This window comes from Giraffa tippelskirchi, chromosome 7 (assembly GCF_054371585.1).
Source record: "Giraffa tippelskirchi isolate mGirTip1 chromosome 7, T2T-mGirTip1v1.2.pri, whole genome shotgun sequence".
NCBI lineage: Eukaryota > Metazoa > Chordata > Mammalia > Artiodactyla > Giraffidae > Giraffa > Giraffa tippelskirchi.
Window position 1 is genome coordinate 52,764,885 of NC_137281.1, and position 25,601 is coordinate 52,790,485.

General features: G+C 46.5%; 2 protein-coding genes across 3 annotated transcripts in view; one reads left to right on the forward strand and one right to left on the reverse strand.

The window, feature by feature from the left end:
- BCO1 (beta-carotene oxygenase 1) overlaps positions 1-25,601 on the reverse strand; it is a 166,873-nt gene that overhangs the window by 47,454 nt on the left and 93,818 nt on the right. Inside the window, exons 3-4 of the mRNA XM_081513556.1 lie at positions 13,602-13,750; positions 2,906-3,056 (exon numbers count right to left, since the gene is read on the reverse strand). The gene's annotated coding sequence lies outside the window, so the exon portion shown is untranslated. The remainder of the gene's footprint in view (positions 1-2,905; positions 3,057-13,601; positions 13,751-25,601) is intronic.
- LOC145514782 (polycystin-1-like protein 2) overlaps positions 1-25,601 on the forward strand; it is a 102,436-nt gene that overhangs the window by 4,718 nt on the left and 72,117 nt on the right. Inside the window, exons 2-7 of one of the 2 annotated variants that reach the window (XM_081513550.1) lie at positions 442-606; positions 2,917-3,102; positions 10,086-10,196; positions 13,013-13,160; positions 21,612-21,841; positions 23,467-23,871. In XM_081513550.1, the coding sequence (XP_081369676.1) occupies positions 442-606; positions 2,917-3,102; positions 10,086-10,196; positions 13,013-13,160; positions 21,612-21,841; positions 23,467-23,871 (1,245 nt within the window). The remainder of the gene's footprint in view (positions 1-441; positions 607-2,916; positions 3,103-10,085; positions 10,197-13,012; positions 13,161-21,611; positions 21,842-23,466; positions 23,872-25,601) is intronic. The other variant, XM_081513551.1, reaches the window with a different exon arrangement.

Genomic DNA, 25,601 nt, shown 5'->3' on the forward strand with positions numbered 1-25,601 from the left:
TCTCTCTCACTTCTTCAGTAGTCTTGTCAGTGCATTCAAGTCTCTGAAGAGTTTCATTCAAGCAATGAAAACTACTTCTACTTTAACTCATAGCTGTTCACGTATATATAACAAGGCCCCCTGCTTCTTTCGTGAACATCTCTTACCATCCCAAGGCACACTGCTATGCTCTTTTTTAGACTGTAGTTAGACATTGCTGGAAGCATCATTTATTTAATCAAACTACCTTGCATGGGCTCTCTAGTTTGGTGACCCAGTTTGCAGGTCAAGAAACCTGGAAGACAGGTCTTTCTGTCTTGCATTGGAAGACAGTGGCTAGGCAATGCCCCTGCACTGGCATGGCACAGAGGCCTTCAGGCCATCCGTCAGCACTGATTAAGCACCCACTGCACACAAGGAGTGGCGCTGTGGCAAGGCTTGGTGGTCGTGTTCCCATCCTAGGGCCCAGGATCTGGATGGATGCCTCATGTGTGAGCTACAGCCACTGGCGCCGAGGGCAGGATGCTTCTGCACCCAATGCCTGCAGCTACATTGGGAGAGACCCTTCCTTTAGGTGGGTGGCCTCGGACAACTGCACACAGGAGTTTGCCTTCATCTGCGAGTTTGGTGAGTTGGCCTCCGCTCTGGGGTCTCCCTCCATCTTTTTCTGCCTCTTGGATTGTCTCTATCTCTCTGCATCTCTTCCCTCGCTGTGTCTCTCTTTCTATCTCTCTGTCTCTCTCTCTAAATGCCCACGGTCTCTGTGTGTGTGATACTCTGTGTCTCACTCCGTCGTCTCTCCAGCTTGCATCCCTGTCCACTTATCTGCCTACCTCTGCTAGTCTCATGAGTCTCTGTCTTCCCCTCTCACAACCTGCATTAGAGGGAGATGCTCGGCCCCATTTCCTCTCCTTTCCAGTCTTCCCATGGAAGGAGATGTGGTCCCAGGAGGTTGTTCTCACTCGCCCTTGACTCCTGCTCCCTGGTCAGCCTGGCTTTGAGCCTCTCACCCCCAACTCCTGAATCCCCTCTGAGGTCTGCTCTTGTGCCCTTTCCAGCTGCTGCCCGTGGTTGACCCTTTGTGGGCCCTGGGGGCTGTGTGTGTGTGTGCAAGTCCCTGAAGGCGTGGCCTGTGACTCCACACTGGGTCCTGCCTGCCATGTGGGGCCTGGTCTTGGAGTTGAGCTACCCCATGGTCCCCTAACCCTCAAGCCAGGCTCAATAGAAGCTTCTGGGCTTCCTGGGCCCAGCTCTCTCTCTGGTTCTAAGCCCCTTAGTGGAGACTCTGGCTTCCAGGCCCCATTCTGGGCTCGGACACTTACAGGGGTCCCTGCTCTATTTTCCCCATGCTCAGCTTTAAATAGGTGCCATTCGAACTTAACTCTCCTGCCTAGCTGATTCTGAAACTCAGAAACTTCGTGCACTTGTGGGTTATGCAATTTCCCTGGCTTCTTACCAAAGTCCCTCCCCGACCCCACCAAGCTCCACCCCCTTCCCCACCCCCACTGCAAGCCTGTCTCAGCACCTTCATTCCCTGTAGCCTCCAGCACCAGGTCACACTAGGAACGGCTATCACACATTAAGCAGGAGCTCCAGGCACTGAAGGCTTCCCTGGTGGCTCAGCTGGTAAAGAGTCTGCCTGCAGTGCGGGAGACCTGGGTCCAATCCCTGGGTTGGGAAGATCTCCTGGAGTAAGGGAAAGGCTACCCATTCCAGTATTATGGCCTGGAGAATTCCATGGACTGCATAGTCCATGGGTCACAAAGAGTCGGACAGGACTGAGTGACTTTCACTTTTCCAGACGCTGAGCTGTGCACGCCCTTGTGTACTTACTCATCACACAGTAGAAGGACCTCCACTATTCTATTGCAGGCCCACTACAAAGCTAAGAACAGGGATGCTCAGAAGTTCTGGGGTAAGTTCCTGGCCCAAGGTCACACATCTAGGAAGCAACAGAGATGAGATGTGACGATCAGAGATAGAGAGACAGGGGGAGGTGCTATGCTGCTGGCTTTGAAGACAGAGGAAGGGGCCACAGTATAAGGACTGTAGGGGCCTCCAGAAGCTGGAAAAGGTGCTGGAATAGATTTTACCCTAAAGGCTCCAGAAGGAATCAGCTCTGGCCACACCTGGATTTTAGCCCAGTACAGCTCACACTGAACCGCGACTGTAAGAAGATAAATTTGTCGCAGTGATGTTTAAGCCACTAAGTTTGTGGTCATTTCTTACAGCAGCCATAAGAATGAACACAGATTTTGGTCTCAACCTCTGCCCTGTGGCGCTCCCACCAGGTAGACAGGCTTGAGTTTGAAGCCAGTGGTTCCCACTTTCTGCTGTTCCCACCTGAGCCAGGTCAATAAACAGATGCTTACTGAGTGTGAACCACATGCCAGAAGCTGGGCTGGAGTGGGGTCTCAACACAGGGACCCCACAGAGCCCAATGTCGCCAAAGAAGAGGATAACAGTACAGCTCATAGGACTGGTAAAAAGACTCAATGAAGTCACTCATTCATTCAAAAAGTGCTTGTTTAGCATCTATTATGTGCCAGGTATTTCCTTCAGATAAGCCTCAAGGAAGGTACCTAAACAGGCGGAACAATAGTTGCCACTTCTGTAGCCCCGACTCTACACGTAAAGATTCATTTGATCCTCCTAACAGCTCTATGGGGTATGATATTGACTACCCCATACAGGGGAGGCACGGAGAAGCCGAGTAACCTGCAGAAGGCAGCACAGCCAGAGCAAGGTCGGGCTGGCCCAGACCCTGGGCGGTCTGGCTCCAGAGCCATGCTCATGCCCACCACATTGTTTCTCACCCCTGATGAGTCAGCTCCCACTGTGTTCCGCATCTCACAGTCCTGACCCGAGACCCCTCCACTTCCCATCAATGGGCACTGGCCCATCTGTGACCATGTGTCCCCCTTACCTTTGCCACAGGTGTCGGCCAGAGTCTGGCCTGCGAGGGCCTCAATGCCACCATGCACTGTGGCTCGGGGGAGGTCATCCAGATCCAGGACGCTTTCTATGGGCGCCGGACGCCCCATTACTGCATCCAGGACTCCGGGCGCCCCTCAGACCTGGAGGAGGAATGCAGCTGGGTCAGCGTCAAGGATGAAGTGGCAGGTAGGACCCGAGGGCTCTGCAGCTCTGGCCGCAAGTGCAGGGCACTCTCCGGTGTCCTGTGCCCAGTGAAGGGGTCTGGAAGGATTGCACTACCTTCACATCTGAACCTGGGCCTCTCTCATGTGGGAAAACTGGCCAGTCTGCCCGCACCAAGCAGGGGAGTAAGGGGGCCGTGGCTCACACCTCACCTGACATCAAAGCCACCTGATGAGTCCGGTGGGCATTTTGCTCCCCATCCCAACTGGGTGCAAACAATATTGCTTTCTCTTCCTAATTTGAACTTCTAAAATTTCAAAATAATTCAAATGTACAGATAAGGCTAAAAAATACTTCAATGAACTCCTCAGACTCAATACCTAACTTTGTCAGATCTTAACATTATTCCATATTTGCTTAACATTCTCTCATTACTGAAATTAATAAAATGATAGATCCATCATTCATCTAGATACATATACTAGCTTATTTGTTTCATCTATTATTTGACTATATCATAGTTTGTCTCTTCCTCTATTGAGAGGTGTGTGGATTGATCCTTGCTATTGCGAACAATCCTGAAACAATTGTTTTTCTTTGTTTAAACAGCCATTCTGGGTGGTATTTCCCCTTCACATGGGAGGATTTCTCTAGGGCCTTGTTTTCCTAAACCAGATTAAATCTGCCTCTGAGCCAGGTTTGTCTGGTGACAAGGATTTTCTCTTGGAAAACAACTTTCTCCTCTCCCCACATGTCTGACCCACATTGCCCTTGCTCCCCTTAGACCAGGCGCCGGGGAAGGAAATGCCGACTTCAGCTAGTTGGTCCTCTTCGACTCCCTCGTTGGCCCCACATTCCTGAGACTGTGGCCCCCCAGGGAGGAATGGCCTGGGGTGGACAGGCCGATGAGTGTGCCTCCCTCACAGGTGGAGCTCAGTGGGCTATTTCCTCAAACACTCAGATGCAAGCTCTCAAACCTTGTAGCCCCACCCAGAGGGCACATTGGATGAAGCCCTGCATCCTTTCCGAGAAGGTTGGAGGAGATCTGGGCAGAGTCCCAGGAGGTGTCTGTTTGTACCTAACGCCACCATCACTCGTTCATTCAATCAGTTTGCCAACAGACATTAATTGAACACCGACATTATGCCATGCACAATAGTGGGCTCTGTAGATTCAGCGATGAATAAAACACAATCTGTTCTTCAACAGAGGTCACAGTCTAATGGGGAGATAGACACAATGGGGAGATAGTGCAGGCAATTACCTAGCACTGTGCTCAGTGTCACACAAAAGGGAGCAAAGCTGCTGCTTAGTCAGTCGTGCAGAACTCACTTTGTACCTGCTCTATGTATCAGGTACTCTTCTGTGTGCAGGAGAAAGAGCAGTGGACAAAAACAAAGCAAAACAAAACATCTCCTCTCTCTTGGTCACTGTACTGTAGTGCTATGGGTGCCCCTAATAGGGAAAGAGCTCACGCTGAGGGATGTAGCAAACTGGGTCCCGGCAGGAAACCAGAAATCATGCTAGGTCTTCCAACAGAGCGGATTTAATGCAGGAAGCTGGTTACCCAAGTCATGGAAGTGCTGAGAAGCCAAATAGGAGATAATGATGCAACCCCAAGTTTAGAGCAGCACAAAGCCACTACCATCCCAAAGGGCTGGAGGGACAGCTACAGTGGATGTCACACCAAAAGCAGAAATATGGGCCGCCCAGCAGGTGCTGGAACTATGACGGAGGCTGCCCTGTGGGAGCAAGGACCAGGGGGGAGGTCCTCGCCAGAGGGAGCTGGGGCTGCAGAGGAGCTACTGTGAGAAGGAGTGAGACGCATCCTGCCCTCACCTCTTCCTATCTGGGGCAGGTAGAATTATGAACACCAAGGTTCCCGCCCCAGTCTCTGGAACTGTGGGTATGATGAGATGCCATGCCCATGAAGATGCTAAGTTATGTGGCAAAAGGGTCTTTGCGCAAGTAATTATGATTGCTAATCTTAAAATAGGGAGGTTATCCTGGATTATCCAAGTGGGCACAGTCTAATCGCATGAGCCCCTCAAAGCGGAGAACTTTCTCCAGCTAGAAGCATAAGACTGATGTGGCAGATGGAGAAGTTGGATAGATTCAAGCATGAGACAGATCTGATGGTCACTGCTGGCTCTGAGATACAGGGGGCCACGTGGAAAGACTGGAGAGAGGCCTCTAAGAGCTAAAGGAAGTCCAAGCTGACAGCCAGCAAGGACATGACACCTCAGTCCTACAGTCCCAAGGAATTGAGTTCAGCCATCAGGAAGAATGAGATTGGAGGCAGGTTCCTCCCCAGAGGCTCCAGGAAGGAAATACATCCTGCTGTGACACTGATTTCAGCCTGTCATACCCTGAGCAGAACCCAGGTGAGCCCACCCAGACCTCTGACCTCCAGAACTGTGAAGCAATAAATGTGCACTGCTCTATGCCACTTGGAGAAGGCAGTGGCACCCCACTCCAGTACTCTTGCCTGGAAAATCCCATGGATGGAGGAGCATGGTGGGCTGCAGTCCATGGGGTCGCCAAGAGTCAGACATGACTGAGTGACTTCACTTTCACTTTTCACTTTCATGCATTGGAGAAGGAAATGGCAGCCCACTCCAGTGTTCTTGCCTGGAGAATCCCAGGGATGGGGGAGCCTGGTGGGCTGCCATCTATGGGGTCGCACAGAGTCGGACACGACTGAAGCAACTTAGCAGTAGCAGCAGCTCTATGTCACTAAGTTTCTGTCATTTGTTACAGCAGCCACTGGAAGCTAATACATTGCCTCCAGTCTTCCATCAGCACCTGCTAGAGCACAAGGGAGTGTGGGAAATGTAGTTCCCCCAATTTGAGACCAAGTGGGGTGAGGGTGGATTTGCAGGCTGAGGGTCAAAGGACTGGCCCACCTCCCAGGGGAGGTGAGATCTAACTGAGACCTGAAGATCTGATAGGAATCACGCAGGAAAAGGACAACAGGGTGAAAGGGGAGGGGTGTTTAGGGAGAGGGAAGAGCCTGTGTCGGTCTTGGGGCTGAGAAAGAGCATGGTAGGTGCAGGGAGCACAGGTAGAGGCGGGGCACTAGCCCCCGAGGAACCCAGGCTGTAGCCCAGGATGTTGGGGAAGCACTGGAAGCTTTAGAGCAGGGGAGGAACATGGCCAGGTGTATTTTAAAGCCACCCACAGGCTGCTGTGAGTCCAGGCAAGGGATGCTGATGCCAGAAACCCAGGTGAGAGAGGCTGGGGGCACAGACTAGGGCAGTGCAGATGGAGAGGAAGGGACAGATTTCAGGAACAGGAAGTACTGATGGGACTCGTCAGTGATGGGAGTCCAGGATGACCTTGGCATTGAGAGGAGAGGCTGGAGGAGGAGCAGCTGGTGGAAAGGGGAGAAGGGAGATCGTACTCATGTCCTGGGGCTGCCTTACCAAGTACCACAAACTGAGCGGCTTAAAATAACAGAAACATTCTCTGGCAGTCTGGAGGCCGAGTCCAAAATCAAGATGAGAGCTGGACTTCTCTAGCTCTGAAACCTGCAGAGGAGGGCCCTTCCTCTCCTCATCTAGCATCCAGTATTTGTCGGCAACACTCCACCATAAACCCTTGTAGATCTGTCTCTCTAATCTCTGCTTCCAGCTTCACGTGCCCTGTCTCTGTGTTCAAAGGACAGCAATCATACTGGACAAAGGGCTCACCCTAATGACCTCATCCTAACTTGATTATGTTTGCAAAGACTCTATTTTCAAGTAAGCTCACATGCACAGGCACCAAAGGTTAGGACTACAAGATACCTTTTGGGGGACACACTTGAACTCTAATCAGAGATCAAAACCTCATTTCAGGATATGAGAAACCCGGGGTACCCTGTGACATCCATGTGTAGATGCTGTGTAGATGACTGGACACACAGGATAGGAACTCAAGAGAAAGCTAGAAAAGAGACATAAATTGGCTAATAACAACAGGTGAGGGTGACCTGCCTCTTGAGAAATCTGTACGCAGGTCAGGAAGCAACTCTTAAAACTGGACATGGAACAACAGACTGGTTCCAAATAGGAAAAGGAATACGTCAAGGCTGTATATTGTCACCCTATCTATTTAACTTATATGCAGAGTACAGCATGAGAAATGCTGGGCCGGAGGAAGCACAAGCTGGAATCAAGATTGTTGGGAGAAATATCAATAACCTCAGATATGCAGATGACACCACCCTTATGGCAGAAAGTGAAGAAGAACTAAAGAGCCCCTTGATGAAAGTGAAGGAGGAGACTGAAAAAGTTGGCTTAAAGCTCAACATTCAGAAACAAAGATCATGGCATCTGGTCCCATCACTTCATGGCAAATAGATGGGGAAACAGTAGAAACAGTGGCAGACTTTATTTTTTTAGGCTCCAAAATCATGGCAGATGGTGACTGTAGCCATGCAATTAAAAGACACTTGCTCCTTGGAAGACAAGTTATGACCAACCCAGATAGCATATTAAAAAGCAGAGACATTACTTTGCCAACAAAAGTTGTCTAGTCAAGGCTATGGTTTTTCCAGTAGTCATGTATGGATGTGAGTTAGACTATAAAGAAAGCTGAGTGCCGAAGAATTGATGCTTTTGAACTGTGGTGTTGGAGAAGACCTTGAGAGTCCCTTGGACTGCAAGGAGATCCAACCAGTCCATCCTAACGGAGATCAGTTCTGGGTGTTCACTGGAAGGACTGATGCTGAATCTGAAACTCCCATACTTTGGCCACCTGATGAGAAGAGCTGACTCTTTTGAAAAGACCGTGAAGCTGGGAAAGATTGAAGGCGGGAGGGGAAGGGGACGGCAGAGGATGAGATGGTTGGATGGCATCACCAACTCAATGGGCATGAGTTTGAGTAAACTCCGGGAGTTGGTGATGGACAGGGAGGCCTGGGATGCTGCAGTCCATGGGATCGCAAAGAGCTGCACATGACTGAGCGATTGAACTGAGTGAACTGAATTAGTCTAAAATCACTACGGATGGTGACTGTAGCCATGAAATCAGAAGACAATCGCTTCTCTGTAGGAAAACTATGACAAACCTAGACAGTGTGTTGAAAACCAGAGACATTACTCTGCTGACAAAGATCCATACAGTCAGGGCTATGGTCTTCCCAATGGTCACATACGGTTGTGAGAGCTGGACCATAAAGAAGGCAGAGCGCCAATTTGAATTGTGGTGTTGGAGAAGACTCCTGAGAGTCCCTTGGACAGCAAAGAGATCAAACCAGTCAATCTTAAGGGAAATCAACCATGAATGCTCATTGGAAGGACTGATGCTAAAGCTGAAGCTCTAGTATTCAGTCACCTGATGTGAACAGCCAACTCATTGGGAATGTCCCGGATACTGGGAGAGGTTGAGGCAGAAGGAGAAGAGGGCACAGAGGATAAGATGGTTGGATGGCATCACCAATGCAGTGAACATGAACTTAGGCAAACTGTGGGAGATGGTGAGGGACAGGAAGGCCTGGCATGCTGCAATCCATGGGGTCACAAACAGCTGGACACAACTGCGCAAGTGAACAAGACAAGACAAGAGGGAGCCATGAAACCATGACACAGAAGGAGGAATCAGAGCCAGGAGAGAATATGAGGATGGGGTGGGGCTTGCCTGGCAAAGTAACCAGATACGCCAAAATCTGGGACTTTCCTGGTGGCACAGTGGATAACAGTCGGCCTACCAATAAAGGGGACACAGGTTCGATCCCTGGTCTGGGAAGATTGTACATGCCATGGAGCAACTAAGCCCACATGCTGCAGCTACTGAGCCTGCATGCCACAACTACTGAAGCCCACGTGCCTACAGTCTGCTTTGTAGCAAGAGAAGCTACCGCAATGAGAAGACTACACACTGCCACAAAGAGTAACCCCAGTTCGCTGCAACTAGAGAAAGTCCGTGGAAAGCAATGAAGACCCAGCACAGCTAAAAATATAAATAAAAGTAGAAATAAAGAAAACTTATTTTTAATTTTACTCAATCAGTCATGTCCGACTCTTTGCTACTCCATGGTAGCAAAGAGTATAGCTTTGGTATCGCTACACTTTTTGAGTATACAGTAGGAGTATAACCATGATATAGCTCACCAAGCTCCTCCATCCATGGGAATTCCCAGGCAAGAATACTGGAGTGAGTTGCCATTCCCTTCTCCAGGGGATCTTCCCAACCCAGGGATTGAAGCCAGGTCTCCCACATTGCAGGCAGTCTCCTGCATTGCAGGCACATTCTTTACCTACTGAGCCACCTGGGAAGCCCCAATAAAGTTGTTTTAAAAAATAAATATGTATGCCAAAATCTGGAGCAAGCATGGGTTTCTAAGAGATGAAAGAGGACAAGGAAGGTGATGCAGTGTAGGGCAAGCCTACAGGATGCTCTGGAGACAAGGAGGGAACCAGGACCTGCCTGTCCCTTCCCCAGGCCTCTCTAGGCATCTATTACATCTACATGGGTGAAGGGAGGGGGGTTGGGATGACCCCGCAGTTTCTGACCAGAGCTCTGACCAGACGATACCCCTCTCCTGAGGACACCTGGTGCCCTTGGCAGACACAGAGTTCCTAATCTTGTCCCCTCTTTGCCAGTTCTCAGGGTGTGGAATTCTACCTTAGGTCATCTGACTAGATGTCACTGCACCAGTGGTTCTCAAAGTGGGGTCCCTGGGCCAGCAGCCTCAACATCACCTGTTAGAAAAGCAAATTCTCAAGCTGCCATCCAAATCTACTGAATCTAAATCAGGATCCGGACTCTGTGTCTTCACAAGCCCTCCTGGGGATTCTGGTGTATCCCAACATTCTGGACCCTGAGCTATTGGAGGGAGGGAATCGACTTCTCCCTCAGCCAGCACCAGGCTCAGTGCCGGGTCTTCAGTAGATACAAACTGGTGTTTGTTGGGGGCGTGGTGGGTAAATGAACAAATGCAAGGTCGTTCATCTCTTGTCTGGTGTTATCCCTTGTCTTCTTCACACGGCTCCTGTTTCCTCTGGGATGTGGGTGCCTCCCAGGCCAGTGCCAGGGGCTGCAGGCCTGCCAGGTGGCAGCAGACGGGACCTACTTTGGAGATCTGTGCCCCGGCCGGGGCAGCTACCTGTGGGTGCAGTACCTGTGCCAGGAAGGTGAGTCCCCAGCTTGCCTGGGTGTGGGAATTCCCTTCTTATTTCCAAGCCACGTCTAGTCCCCTTTGGAGCAGAAGGAGCAGCCATCCATGGGGCGAATCTGCTGTGTGCTAAGAGACCTCCTCGCTCAAAACTGCTGCCCTCAAAGCTCCCTGCCTGGTTTAGCCTGGGGGAAAACTATTTGAGGTTCAGTTGCAAAACAAGCCATCAAACCAGAAGTTTAAAATAACTATTTTAACCCCAAGACCTTTCAAATTAAATTTCATGGATTGAGCCAATAAACACAACAGACAAAACTGAGATTACTTGATTAGAAGGATTCCTACATGCCACACCCACTCAACCACCACTCTCCCCATAGGCTGCCATTTTAGAATGCACAGGGACTTTCACAAATCTAAAAAACCATAAAGGTAACCCAACTACCACAATTTGCACAAGTTTTATGAATCAAGAAGGAAAACTCCCCCCATTCAATTCTACAATCTTATTTGCTATTAGAAACAACTGTTAACTATTTAGGAGAAGGCAATGGTACCCCACTCCAGTACTCTTGCCTGGAAAATCCCATGGACGGAGGAGCCTGGTAGGCTGCAGTCCATGGGGTTGCTAAGGGTCGGATACGACTGAGCAACTTCACTTTCACTTTTCCCTTTCATGCACTGGAGAAGGAAATGGCAACCCACTCCAGTATTCTTGCCTGGAGAATCCCAGGGACGGCGGAGCCTGGTGGGCTGCCATCTATGGGGTCGCACTGAGTCAGACATGACTGAAGTGACTTAGCAGCAGCAGCAGCAGCAGCAGCAGTTAACTATTTAGAATAAATTCTTCCCTCCTTTTAAAGTGTTTTCATACACAGCCATAGACATGAATGTACAGATGTATATTTTCATACAAATATAAATGAGTTAAACATATTAGTCTACAACTCAATGTTTTTCACTTAATAATATATCCTGGACATCTCTCCAAGTCACTACTTTATCCTTTTAATGACTGCACAGTATCCCATCATAAGTGAAAGTGAAGTCGCTCAGTTGTGTCCAACTCTTTGCGACCCCATGGACTGTAGCCCACCAGGCTCCTCCGTCCATGGGATTTTCCAGGCAAGAATACTGGAGTGGGTTGCCATTGCCTTCTCCCATCATAAGATTAAGTCAAAATTTATTTAACCTGTTCCCCTCTTGATGGACACTTCAACTGCATCTGAATTTTTCTTATAGATCACTCTGCAGTGATCTCTTGTGCATGTATCTTGGCATGTACCTGGGACTATTTTTAGAGGAGAGATCCCTAGTAGCAGAAATGCTGGGTCATAGGGTACGTGCATTTTAAATGTTAGTAGATATTGCCACATTACCCTCCAAAATGGCTGTATCGAGTTCATTCTTACTAACAGTGCCAATTCCCCTTGGGTTGGGACCAATTAATTGGTCAGAACAGCAAATTCTACTGAGGCTGTGAGTAATGGAGCAAGGAGCAAGGAGCTCTGCAAGGGAAAGATGAGTCAGGGAAGGTTGGGGTCCCCAGGGGCCATCCAGGAGAGCAGAACCCACAGAGACAGGAGGAAGAAGGCTGTATGGAAGAGAGGGTACAGGACGTGGGGGTGGCATTAGTTTATGGAATACACATGAGTGGAATAAGAGTTAGCAGGGTGTCTTGTTTTGTTTGCTGGGAAGAGAGGCCATGTGGTTTGGCAGCAGTTTCCATTTGGTGATTTTGCTCCTGGACAAAGGGTGCCCTTGGACATCTGCCAGTTGCAGCCTCACTGTCATCACACAGACATGCAGCTTACGGCAGGGGGTGAGCTGGGTCTGGCTGCCACATGGACCAGATTTTCTGTCTTGACTTTGATTTCAAATATCCTGTCCCTTGTGAATCAGTGTGTTCTGATCACATCAGTTTCTGATTTTTGAAGGGAGGAACTTCATCCAGCAGTCTCCTCCCCGCCTTTGTGCCCAGAAGGGCCTGCTGCATCCTGAGTTTCCTCGGATGATTGTGAATCAGGACCAATCAGGACCACAGTGGCTTTCTGACCAGCTCAGGAAAGTCCTTTTCATTTGTGTCTGCTTTTGATTTCTTTTCCCTTCTCATTTGTGTCAGAAACCAAAGATGGAATTGCACAAATTAGCCCAGGGTTGCTTGAACCCCAGAAGTTCTACCCCTCACCCCATCCTCTAGGCTAACTTATGAAGCTTAAAGTTTTGTAAAATTTAAGGTGCACTAAATGGCTGATAATGATTCATCAGCCACCCTAACCAAGGAGATTTTCCTAAAGATGCTTTGCCTTTTGTCTTTTTAAACATTATAAAGTACATTTAGACAATTAATGGATCCTAGTTAAACAAATTAGGGTACATTGTGCAGCTATTAAAGGGTATAAGAGTTCTCTGACTGAATTCATACAGAACAATCTCCAAGATATAGTAAGTGAAAAAAAAAAACGGAAGGTGCCAAATAGTGAACAGAGCACCATCTGCATAAATAAAAAAGTATGTACATGCTTGTGCATGTGTAGGTATCTGTAAAAGGCAACCCAGGAGACTGGTTAACAGTGATTGCTTCTGGGGACCAGAACCGGGGGTCTGAGGGGTAGCAGTAGGGAAGGGCTTTCTTTTCACTGTAGACCCTCTGTACATTTTAAGTTCTGTTTCTTGGATAAAAACAAAATTCAAAAGAACTTTATAAAGTAGAATAAACATACAGAAGCTGTAAAAGCTCCACTAAGGACAGGTAGACAGAAGACAGTAAGCTTTAAACAGAAACATGCAATTTTGCTTCATAACAGCAAATGGTATTTGTGTTTTGATCTGCAGGCCTGCGGTTGATGGTGTCCAATGAGAGTTTCATCTTTGACAATGTCACCATCTCCCTTACATGGCTCCTCTCTCCCTATGTCGGAAACCTGTCCTGTATAATTAATATGGGAGATGGCCATGTTTTCGATCCCTACTACCCACCCAGGTAAGAGGTATCTCTGAGCCTTGATTCAGAGTGTATCAGTCAGTTTTTGCTGCATAACAAAACATCCTAACACTTAGTGATTTACAATAATAGTGATTATTTTTCATGGTTCTTTGGATTAGCTAGGTGGCTTTTCTTGTGTGGACTAGCTCAGATGGATGGCCTAGGAAGGCCTCATTCATGTGTCTGGCAGTAAGTTGGATGTTGGCTAGTGGCATGTGTCACTCTTCACCCAACAGGCTAGTCTAGGCTCATGTGCATGGTGGCAGAAGAGTCTCCAGCAGTGAGTGAAAGCAAAGCACAACATGCAAGCATTTTTGAATCACTACCTATGTCACATTTTCTAATTTTCCCATTGGCCAAAGCAAGTTCCAAGGCCAGAGAAATAGTCTCCACCTGTTGACAGAAGGCATGGCAGAACCACAGTACAAGGTGGCATACATATGGAAATGGGAAGAACGATGTTCACAGGCTCACAGTGAAGGTCACTCCGACAGCCATGGGGAGCTGGGTCCTTTCGGGTTGGCTCAGTAGAATCTTCCCTGAGTCACTGTCCAAGGAGTCAGTAATAGGGTGAAGAAGATGCTCACCTGGGGGTGGGAATGTTTTTTATTGATAAGGATAATAAAAGTAATAGTAGCATTATTAATAATAGTGCAGCTAAGCAGCTTTCATACATGATTTCACTTAATCCTCACAACAACCTCATGAGCTAAAGTTATGCTGTCCAGGATAACAGCCACTCACCATATGAGCTACTAGGCCCTTGGAATAAGGCAGCTCTCAATTGAGATGTGCTGTAAATGTAAACACACACGGAATACTGAAGACATAGCTCCCTCCCCACCAAAGAGTGTAAAATATCTTACTAAATGATGTTTTGATATTGATTATACATAGAAATGGGCTGTCCCCAGGCGGCGCCAGTGGTAAAGAACCCAGCCACCAATGCAGGAGACATAAGAGACGTGGGTTCGACCCCTGGGTCAGGAAGATGCCCTGGAGGCAGGCACAGCAATCCACTTCAGAGTGTTTGCCCAGAGAATCTCCTGGACAGAGCAGCCTCTTGGGCTACAGTCCACAGGGTCGCAGAGTTGGACACAACTGAAGTAACTTAGCAGGCATCCACACATACATAGAAATGATAGTGTTGTGGATCTGTGAGGTTCAGTTCAGCTCAGTCACTCAGTCGTGTCAAGGTCTTTGCAACCCCATGGACTGCAGCACGCCAGGCCTCCCTGTCCATCACCATCTCCCGGAGCTTGCTCAAACTCATGTCCATCGAGTTGGTGATGCCATCCAACCATTTCATCCTCTGTCGTCCCCTTATCCTCCCGCCTTCAATCTTTTCTAGCATCAGGGTCTTTACCAATGAGTCAGTTCTTTGAATCAGGTGGCCAAAGTATTGGAGCTTCAGCTTCAGCATCAGCCCTTGCAATGAATATTCAGGACTGATCTCCTTTAGGATGGACTGGTTGGATCTCCTTGCAGTCCAAGGGACTCTCAAGAGTCTTCTCCAACACCACAGTTCAAAAGCATCAGGTTAAAGGAAATAAATTATTAAAATTAATTTCACCTGTTCCTTCTCACTGTTTTCAGTGTGGCCATTAGAAAGTTTATAACGACACATGTGGCTCACTGTTTCTATTGGACACTGCTGAGCTAGATAATGATTATCTTATTTTACACACAAAGCTGTTGAGGCTTAGAGGGTTCAGTAGCATTGCCCAAGCCTTGCAGCTAGTGAGTGGCAGCACAGTCAGATAAGTCAGGACTGCCTGGGAATCAAAGCCCTGGCTCTTAGACCCCAGTGGAGAACACAGCTTGCAGCATCAGGGCCCGAGGGCATCGGGTGCTGCCTCCTCCAGGGAATAGTAGCTCCCCAACCCGATGGCAGCTGCACACAATTCAGAACGTTTCAGAGTCCTCCCTGGGCTTGGGTAAGCTCCATTCTGCCCCGCTGGGTGCCCCAGCCGGAGGGCTGCCCCATCAGTTCCAGGTCCTCCTTGGGTTCTTGTTCATTTCAGGGGCCCCAGTTCAACAAGGACCCTCAGGGAAATCATGGAGGCCCATGAGCCCCTCACCTAACCCTGAAACATCTCTGGTTCTACCTCATGGGCTAGGTCTCTGAATCCAGCCCCGTGGGTGCCTGGCCTTCCTGGAAGGCCTGGGTGGGCTGGGGCAATCGAAGGGCAAGCCCTGCCCACAGCCCAGATCTGGTCCAGTAAGTGTGCTGTGTCTCAAGCCCAGAAATCCTCTGGGGTCTCAGGCATTGTGCCATGCTGCCAAATAAACTGTGTCCAGAGGCTGGGGTTCTTATCCCAGATACAATTTGAGACCCAGAGATAATACCTGGGTTTCCATTTCCTTCCCTATCACATTTATATTGATGGCGATCTTAACACATTTATTGACCAGGGAATTTTTGTGGAAATTAATACCTATGCTGTTAATATGTTTCTGGTCAATAATGTATTAACAGTTTCACAGAATAAAATAAATTATACATGAAGATGCTTTGGGGGGAAAAAAGGTTTAAGTGATAGAAACACCCAAGGCATTATTCTGTGGGTTTCTTCTCATTTGCTAGTATTTCATTAATAAAACAGGAAATGCTATGTTACACAGTCTTTCACCCCCCAAATTTCATACAAATTGTATTTGGCATAAGTTAAAATTGACTGACTGTAGCCCTGCTAAGCTCTTTAGTTACACAAGGACAACTTAGTAACATACAAATATAGTTAAAAACTGGAGCAAGTGGGACAAAATGCAAATATTTGTCCACTCAGGATGGTGAATTCAAGGGTGTTTATCATATTACTTTCTGGAATTCTCTGATTCATTTTTTTCATAATCTAAGAGAAACAGCAATAAGCAATGCTTTACATTTGCAATCCCTCAGGGCATTCCTGTAAGTAAAAGCTACTGGTATTTTTTTTTTTCTCTTTCGAAAGAAATAGATAGTGACACCCTTCACCATCACCCCACCCAAATAATCCAATTTTGTCTACTTTAAAGATTTGTTAGACCTTGAAACTACCCACTCACCTTCTATGATTTTTTTTTTAAAATTAGGAGATATATTTCTGATGCTCTCTTATCTGCACTAGCAGCCTCAGTGCTCAATTTACAATGTGAAAATAGCATGAATTTTAAGTGTACAGAAGTCACATACTTTGCATGAATGTCACTATGCTCTTTTAAAATGTGTTTGTACAGACTCCTATTTTTTGCTTAACTCCTCATTAGAGTACGAGGTGGGCTTCTCAAACCAGCCCATCCATCTCCATGCCAGATAAATCACCTGAGTTAATAGGATAGGAGGGCTCTCCCAGGGGCTCAGCAGTAAAGAATCCACCTGCCAATGCAGGAAACAATGGTTCTATCCCTGGGTCAGGAAGATCCTCTGGAAAAGGAAATGGCAACCCACTCCAGGATTCCTGCCAGGGAAATCCCAAGGACAGAAGCCTGGTAGGCTACAGTCCATGGGGCTGCAAAAGAGTCGGACCCGACTTAGCGACTAAACAACAATGGGATAGGATCAGACCTCAAACAGAAACAACACAGTTAAGTCAAAGAATTTCTCCTTTAAATGCTTGCCTTGCATCCCCATGTCTTGTGTTCATTTGCATGGCAAGCTGTTTTATTTCTTTGTTTGTCATGGGCAACTTTCTACATTTCTGAAATTATATTACGTGCCTTAAGGGACAATTAGCATAAAGTGAAATTTGTCCTAGTGCTGGGTAACTCAGTGCCACCTACTGGCAGATCAGGGTGTTGCCGTTATCCTTGGGTCCCTATTTCTAGTCACCTCTGGACACCTCTGAGTCTGGAGGGCGACCTTCCCTTCCCATTAAGCTGTATCCCATTCATGTCAAAGCAATGTATACAAATCAGTGAGTGAGGGAGTCTTGAACTAATTTTTAAACTTTTTTTTGAGGCACAAGATGTGTACAGAAAAGCGCACAAAAAGATACAGTTCAATTAATTTTTACACAATAAACTCGGGCATATAACCAGCATCTAGATCAAGAAACTAAACATGACCCACCCCCCAGAAATCCTCCAGGCCCCCCGCAAGGATGATTTCTAACATCGCTGAATACTATGACTTGTGTTTGAAGATTATATAAATATAACCATAAAGTATATTTTCTTTTGTGTCCTACTTCTGCTCAATAAGCATGTTTCTGAGATTGATCCATCTTGTTGTGTATAACTGTGGTTTCTTTTTTCTCATTGCCGTATACACTCTGTTGTATGAATATTCCTCTATTTATTCATTCATTCTAGCATTGATATGCATAGAGATGGTTTCGCATTTGGACTATTATTAATACAACTTGTGCAGCTGTGAACATTCTAGTAAATGACTTTTCAAGCACATATGTACACATTTCTGTTGGGCTTATGCCCAGGAGCAGAATTGCTGGGTCATAGGATTATTAAATTTAAGTTCTTGTCTCCATTGCTTTGTACTCCAAGCATAGCTTCTCTTTGTTGGCAGCAGTTACTAAACCACTTGGTGCTCTTCTCCCTTGGGTAAGATCACTGAGAGAGAATCAGGAAAAAAAAAATCCATTTCCCTGCTTTTTAGTCCTAGGTAATTTCAGTTGGCATCTGAGTTAAGAGAATGAAATAAATTGCTTCTTCCAGATGGATTGCTAAAAATCGGGCTAGAGTCAAAGCTATCCTTCAAATTTCTGTAAAGAGTTAGAGCTTTTTTATTCTGAAATCTACATTGTTTGATATTAATAATGGACACTCCAGAATTCTTTTGATTAGTGTTTACTGTTACATCTTTCTTTATCCTTTTACTTTTAACCTAGCCATATTGTCATATTTAAAGTGGGCATCTAGTAGATAGCATGTGGTTGAGTCTTGGTTTTTATTAAATCCCATCTGGCACAATAATTGTTATGTTTAGACCATTTACAATTAATGTAATTATTGATATAGTTAGATCTAGGTCTGTTATTTTGTTATTTGTGTTCTATTTGTACCCTGTTTACTTCCCCCTTGTTTCTCTCCTTTCTTGCCCTCTTTTGGATTATTTGAATATTTTCAGTATTCTATTTTTGCTTATTTATTGGCTTTTTTGGTAACACTTATTTGGATAACATTTTAAGTAGTTTCTTTGGGGATTATAATATATATATCTAAACTTTCACTTTATTAACTCTCAGTGGTAAAATAGTCACTTAGAGTTAATATTTTACCACTTCAGGTAAAATGTTAAGGCCTTATTAGCATATGGTTTCCTTTGCCTTCCATCTTTTATGTTATAATTGTCAAATGTAGGGCACTTATATACATTGAAAAGCCCTTTCAACAGTTATGCATATATCAAAGAACTTAAGAGGAAAAAAATAGTCTACATTTACCAAGACATTGACCTTTTCTTGTGCTCTCCCTTCATTCCTAAAGTTCTAAGTCTCCCTCTGATATCATTTCCCTTCAGCTGGAAAAACTTCCTTCAGCATTTCCTTTAAAGTAGATTTTACAGCAACAAAGTCTCTTAGAGAATTTCTTTATTCCTGATAATGTGTTTATTTTGCTTTAATTCCTGGAAGATACTTTTGCCGGCTATAGAATTATGTGTTGACAGTTCTTTTGACACTTTGAAGATGTCATTCACTGTCTCTGACCTCCACAGTTTCCAAAGAAATCTATAGTCATTAAAATCACTGTTTCCTCTGTATGTTGGAGATAAGTCACTTCAGTTGTGTCCAACTCTTTGTGACCCTATGGAGTGCAGTCCTCCAGGCTCCTCCGTCCATGGGATTCTCCAGGCAAGAATGCTGGAGTGGGTTGCCATGCCCTTCTCCAGGGGATCTTCCTAACCCAGGGATCCAACCTGTGTTTCTTACGTCTCCTGCATTGGCAGGCAGGTTCTTTCCCAATAGTGCCACCTGGGAAGTCCCTATCTAAATGTGTGTCAATTTTTTTCAGACTGATCTCTAGATTTTTTTTTTTATTCTTTTGATTTTCAAGCTATTCAGCAACTGTGTGTGCATGCTTTAAGTTTTTTACTTGTTTGTCTTTTGCTTACATTTGGTTTCATAGAACTTCTTGAATCTTTGAATTTATGAGTTTTGTTATATCTGGAAAAATTTCGGCCATTATTTCTTCAAATATATTTTTCTACAGCAACCTCTTTATCTCTGGTGCTAAAATAACACAAATGTTTTACTTTTAGATATTGTTACACAGATTGGTGACATTCTACTCATTAAAAAAAATTTAATATTTTTTTCCTCTGTGTTCTCTAGGTTGGATAATTCCTCTTGCTCTATCTCTAAGTAAAGTGACTTTTTCCTCTTCCATCTCTATTCTGCTATTTAATCTATCCAATGAATCTTTGTTTCATACATTGTGCTTTTCATTTCTAAAATTTCCATGTGGCTTTTAATGGTTTACATTTCTCTACTGAGAATGTCTATTTTTGCATTCATTTCAAGAGGATTTCCTTTTATTTCACGGAGCATGGTTATAATCCCTGGGTAAAAGTCTTCGGTAATTTCAATATCTGAGTCACCTTAGAGCTGACATATATCAATGATATTTTCCCTTGAAATTTGGTCACATTTTCCTTGTTCTTTGTGTATCAGGCAATTTCAAATTGTATTCTGGACATGTTGGGTAGTAGGTTCCCAGACTCTGGGTTCTCTGGAAAATGTTAATTTTTTGTCTGTTTGTTTTGTTTTAGCAGACAACCAGCCCACTTACATTCAGACCACACATTCTGACTTGCCTTTTGTGAGCAGAGATTCCCATACCAGTTCAGTCTCCAAAGCTGTCAGGTTCTGCTCTGCTCGTGTGCCCCTTGGGTGCTGGCTCACACTGCAGTTTAGTCCTTACTTTTACTAGGTTTCTTTGGGTCTGTTCTGCACATTCACAGTTGATGGGTGAACTCATGATTCATGCTAGGCCACACACAGAATTAGGAAATTCTCTTCTCTCCTTTTCAGGACTTTCCCTACAATCTCCAGCTTCCACAGTCCCCTTTCCATGGTTCCTCTGGAGAGAAAGATCAGTTTTCTCTTAAGGATTTCTGCATCATCCCACACAGTCCGTGCAGCTCCAAGAGAGAGGACAACTTGGGATGGGGACAGGAGAGAAGAAAAGAGAAACAACATGAGACAAAAAATGGGTGTACTGTACTCCCAGACTCACTAGGCCCCTTTCCCTGGTCCCCTGGCTAACAGAAGGGATTTCTCTCCGGGTTTTTGTTTTCTTTACTCACTGTGCAGTACCATGACTCAGGCTACCATTGGGACAAAGTCAAAAGATAAAGGGGATTAAGAAAAAAGGAAAGAAAGAAAACAGGAAACGCCCATCTTTATGGATGATTCTTAAATCATCCATCTTAAAGTTTTGACTTTTGTCCTCAGTCTGCCTGCTGGTGTTTCCTTTTCAAGGTCCTCTCATAGTTTCTTTTTGAATTATCCCGGTATTTTAGTTGTAATTAATGGAAGAAACAGGCTATTGGGGGCTAACTTCATCTTGGCTGGCACCAAGAATCAGGTCACTGTTCTCCAGGTTTTTTCACAACTATGTCCTTTTGTAAACTATTTCTCAAGCACTTGTTATGTGCTAGGTGCTGTGCCAGGTGCCAGGTATACAGGGAGAACTGGACAGATACTATCTGCACTGACAGCCCCTCAGAGAAGAATGATAGTGAATAAGCAAGGGTCACCTAGGAGAAGCAGTGAAGCTACAGTGTCTATAAAGGGAATCTAGGAAAACTTCCCAGAGGAGGCAACATTTAAAATGAGAACTGAAGAAAGACCAAGAGTATGAGCAGAGAGAAGGGCAGGAGTTTTCCCTGCAAAGAACAGCATGCTTACCAGCCTTTGGGTGGGGAAGAGGTGACAAGTCCTATGAACTGGAAAGAGGTCTGAGCTGCTAGGATAGTCAGAGAAGGGGAGTGTGGCAAGGGGTGAGGAGAAGGACAGGAAGAGAGGTGACGGGAATCTTTGCGGGCCATTTTAGAGATTTAAATTAGTCCCCTCGGGAAAATGAGAAGCAAAACAGCCACAATTTTGATATGTTTGGACTCTGATCCCATTTTACAGATGGGAAAAGAAAGCTCAGAGAGGTAGACTGGGCACAGTATTTTACAGACTAAGCAAGAAGGCCCAAAGTGGGGGTTTGTATGAACGACAGAGGCAGTAAATGGCAGAAAATGGACTTGCAGCCAAATATTCGGCTCCCTGGTTAGTCAGAGCTATTTCTTCACGTCTCACTTGCTTTGGGAGTCTTAATGTAACCTTTGTGAACACTTTGTGAGACCATGGCTTGGTCGTGTAGCATCTCTTTCTTCATTCTTTTTATCTTTTCAGAGCAGGGAAGATGTGCCGTGGGTGAGTACATGTGTGCACACGTGTGTGAATCATGTATTTGTGTGAGCCCAACACTGGTAACGTTTCTGACTGTTGCTGGCAGTCTGTCCAGCAGGGTCACCCACCAATTCACAGCCCCCGGGGATTTCACTGTGTTTGCTGAGTGTTCGACCAGCGAGTGGCATGTGATGGCTCAGAAGCAAGTGATGATTCAAGACAACACGGAGAGGCTCCGTGTGACTGGGTGCTCTGGCCTGATCACGTCAGGAGCCAGCCCTCTCTGCCGGGCAGTCTTCGGGGACCCTCTGTGGATTCAGGTGGAGCTTGATGGAGGTGAGTCTGCAGAAATGGTCAATATCAAGGCAATCTTGATTTGCCCCAAATCTATCCATCCAGCTCCCAGGCTTCAATAAATACTAACAGCAATGATTTATGGAGTCAGTTTTTTTAGCCATTCATTTATCTATCACCTAGTGTATACCAGAACCTGGTCTAAGTGCTTTATATATACTAGCCCACCCAGTATATTTTACAAAGGAAGAAATGTTTAGAAATTTGGCCTAAGTCACAAGACTAGTGAGAGCAACTAGCCTCCTAAAGATCCTCGGCATGCTCATGTCCCATTGCAAGAAATGGACTTCCAAGCCACCCCTGTTGGGGGAATGTGAACAGGAGTGGGAGGGCTGCGAGCTGGGCCTGAGCACATCTCAGTGCAGCCAGCATTGACCAGCTTGGCACAATCACACTGCCCCCAGTTCAAGCTAGTATTCAGCTGCACACACTGGTACAGCCGCAGCAGCTGTTACGGCTGGTATACATCTGGTTGCTCACAATTTCCCTTTTGACTGGTCACAGAGGCCATTCTGCTTGGTCATCATGTCCATTTTGATTGGTCATGGTATCCATTCTGATTGGTCATGGCATTTATTCCAACTGGTCATAGCAATATTTCTCATTGGTCACAATGTCCATTCTAATTGGTCACAGCATCCATTTCAATTGGTCACAGTGTCCATTCTGATTTATCAGGACATCATTCTACTTAGTTAGTGCCCATGCAATGGCAGTTGCTAAATATTTTGCGTATCACCCCTTCTGTCCATAGAGAACCCTTCCAACCAAGACCTGACCTCATCCGAAGCGGCATCTTTCCTCAAGGCACAAGTCCAGTCTGAGGTCTGGACAGAGGCCACTGAGTGGCACAGAGTTTTGGAGAGGAGGACAGGGCTCAGCCCAACCTCACACCCCCTGGAGCCTCACTCAGAGCAGCAACTTCATGGAGCTATGACCGGACTTTAAACACAGTGCTTGGGGCTCCTTTCTGTTCTGGTGTTCTGGTTAGCTGAAGTTGCAACCTAGGTGCACCTGGAAAAACTTAAGATAATCTTTTTTTATTCTACAAATATAATTGAGTGACTACTCTTTGCCAGATATGGGGAAGGCAGCAATAAACATGAAAGTCAAGGTTCGTGTTCTCAGAGGACTGACATCATCACCATCATCACCCTCATCAACATCACCATTATTCAAACAAGAAACACACTAGCTTGGTTTCTATTGGAAAGAATATTAATTTGGGGGCTTAAATCATATTTTAAGTGTCAACCACAATATTTAGCATCCAGGTAGCACAGCCACCCCCTGTAAGGGAGCCCTATCTTAATGTGAATGGGCTGAGTTCTCCCATTGGGCAGGGTTTCAGGTGATCAGTCATGGAGATGGAAATAATGAAGACTATGCAGGTAAGCAGTGAGGACCCCGAAAGAAAAATCACTTGTGAACCCAATACTCAGAGATCAGTGTTAGTTATCTGCGGGAGGACATACCCTTACATATGTCTTTATATCCACATCTAGTGTATATGTGGACTTTGACTTCACAGCTGGAGTCTGAACTAACTCAGTATAGTCGACTGCATGTTGCTACTGACATCCTTAAATGTTTCTTACTCCACCTAGGAACAGGGGTGACCTATACTGTGCTGCTAGGTAACACAACCTTGGCGGAGTTCACCATGCAGAGGGGCCCACTCCCCTACAATCTGACACTGGACAGAGGAGTCCAGCAACGAATGGGCCCAGGGATGCATCACCTGCAGATCCGAGCCACCAGCTACACCGCCACCTCCGCCCCCTCCAGAAACATCACCGTCCACCTCGTGGAGGCTCTGTCGGGGCTGCAGGCCTCCTGGGCTTCTGACCAGTTGGAGCTTGGACAGAGGCTACTAGTCAATGTCTCAGTGGCTCACGGCATCCCGGAGGGTTTGACCTTTGAGGTGGCAGGACTCAATACAACCTTCTCCTATGAGAAAGAGAACCTCAGAGGGTCATTTGGGACTTACCACGTGGCGATTCCTCTTGAAGGTATTTGGGGTGTGTGGCTTGCCTTCCAAACCTCCCTCATCTTCCCTTCCCAACTTGGTGTCTAGGGTCCTCTTAGCCAGTTTCTCCATATGTCCAAGACACAAACGTGGTTCACGGCATCCAGCCGAGGTCACAAAATAAGGAAGAGACAGATGCCATCTTCAGTCATGGAGCTTATAGTCATAGGGATTCTCAACTCCGGCACTTCTGACATTTTGTTGTTCAGTCGCTCGATCATGTCCGACTCTTTGTGACCCCCTGGACTGCAGCACGCCAGGCTTCCCTGTCCTCCACTATCTGGAGTTTACTCAGACTCACGTCCATTGAGTCAGTGATGCCATCCAACTAATTTACTCTCTGCCACCCCCTTCTCCTGCCCTCAACCTCTCCCAGGAGCCAGAGAAGCCCCCTCCTGACATTTGGGACCAGATAATTCTTTGTTGTGGGAATAGTCCTAGGCATCACAGGATGTTTAGCAGCATCCCTGGCTTTGACCCACCAGATGCCAGTAGCACCAAATCATGACAACAACAAATGTCTCTAGTCACTGCCAACTGAGCCCTGGAGAGCAGAATCACCCCCAAGGAGAATCACTGGAAGTGAGCAGGCGTACTTGGATCTCTTCCATCATTTCTAGAGGAGAATGTGTTTCGGGAAACTGCAGTCCACGCCCTGACGGGAGAGAGACTGGTAAAAAACTACAGGGTGGGAAACAGAGGGACAAGAAAGGAAGTGTCGAGATGCTGGCGGGAATAGAAGATAGGGCAGCAGACTGGCTGGCACCAGGCAGGGCAGAAGGCCACAGCTGACGTGCAATTAATCTGGAAAGAACAGAGCTCTTTGAGGCCAGTGTGGTGAGGTCAGCAGGCAGGAATGTGATGAAGGCCGCAGTCTCCAGCCCACCCAGGTCCCCTGCCCTGGACCTCAGACATGTGTGAGAAGGTGGGGTAATGAGGTGCAGGTGTGGGCCACCATGCCCTCCACAAAGGAGTTGGTTTAAAAAAAAAAGAGAGAGAGAGATGGCAGAAGGAATGATAGAGTCAAGAAGAGAAACACTGCAATTTTGCCAGGTACCAAAGGATATAGATTGGAACAGGAAGAATCTGGAAATGAAATGGAATGATAATGGAAAATACAATACAGAGACTATAATTTAAATGCAAATTAATTTTTTGTCCCCTATAAAAGTTACTCGATAGGGGATGAGAGATTAAAATCTCCGTACACCCTGTGACTTTTGGACTCACTCTCAGATGATAAGCAGTCTTCTCCTCCCCACGAGAAGAACAGACTGGATGCCTCCACGATGAAGGAGGTGAGGGAAAGGAAAGGGCACCGGGTAGGAACAGAAGGCCTTCATGTAATGGCACCGGCCCTGCTCTCGGGGCCCTGCAGGTGTTTGCAGCTGCTTCTCGTAGGAGCTTCCACGGGCTCCTGGGGCGGGGGCAGGTAATGCCTCCCCTTCAGGGCCACATTGCCTCAGCTAGTGCTTCTCCCATCACCAAGAGGGTCCCTCTCTCTGTTCTCATTCTCTCTACCATCTCCAGCGCCCCCTCTCCCGAGGGCAAACGTCTGGTCCATAGCAAATTCTCACCCAGTCCTTGGCTGCTACCTGCCGACTGTAGTCATTTCCCAAATGCAGAAATGCCACCTTTCCTGTCTTCCCTTCCCCTCCCTCCACCTGTCATTGATCATTCCTTCAAGGCCATGAGTAAGGAATTGCCCATGGG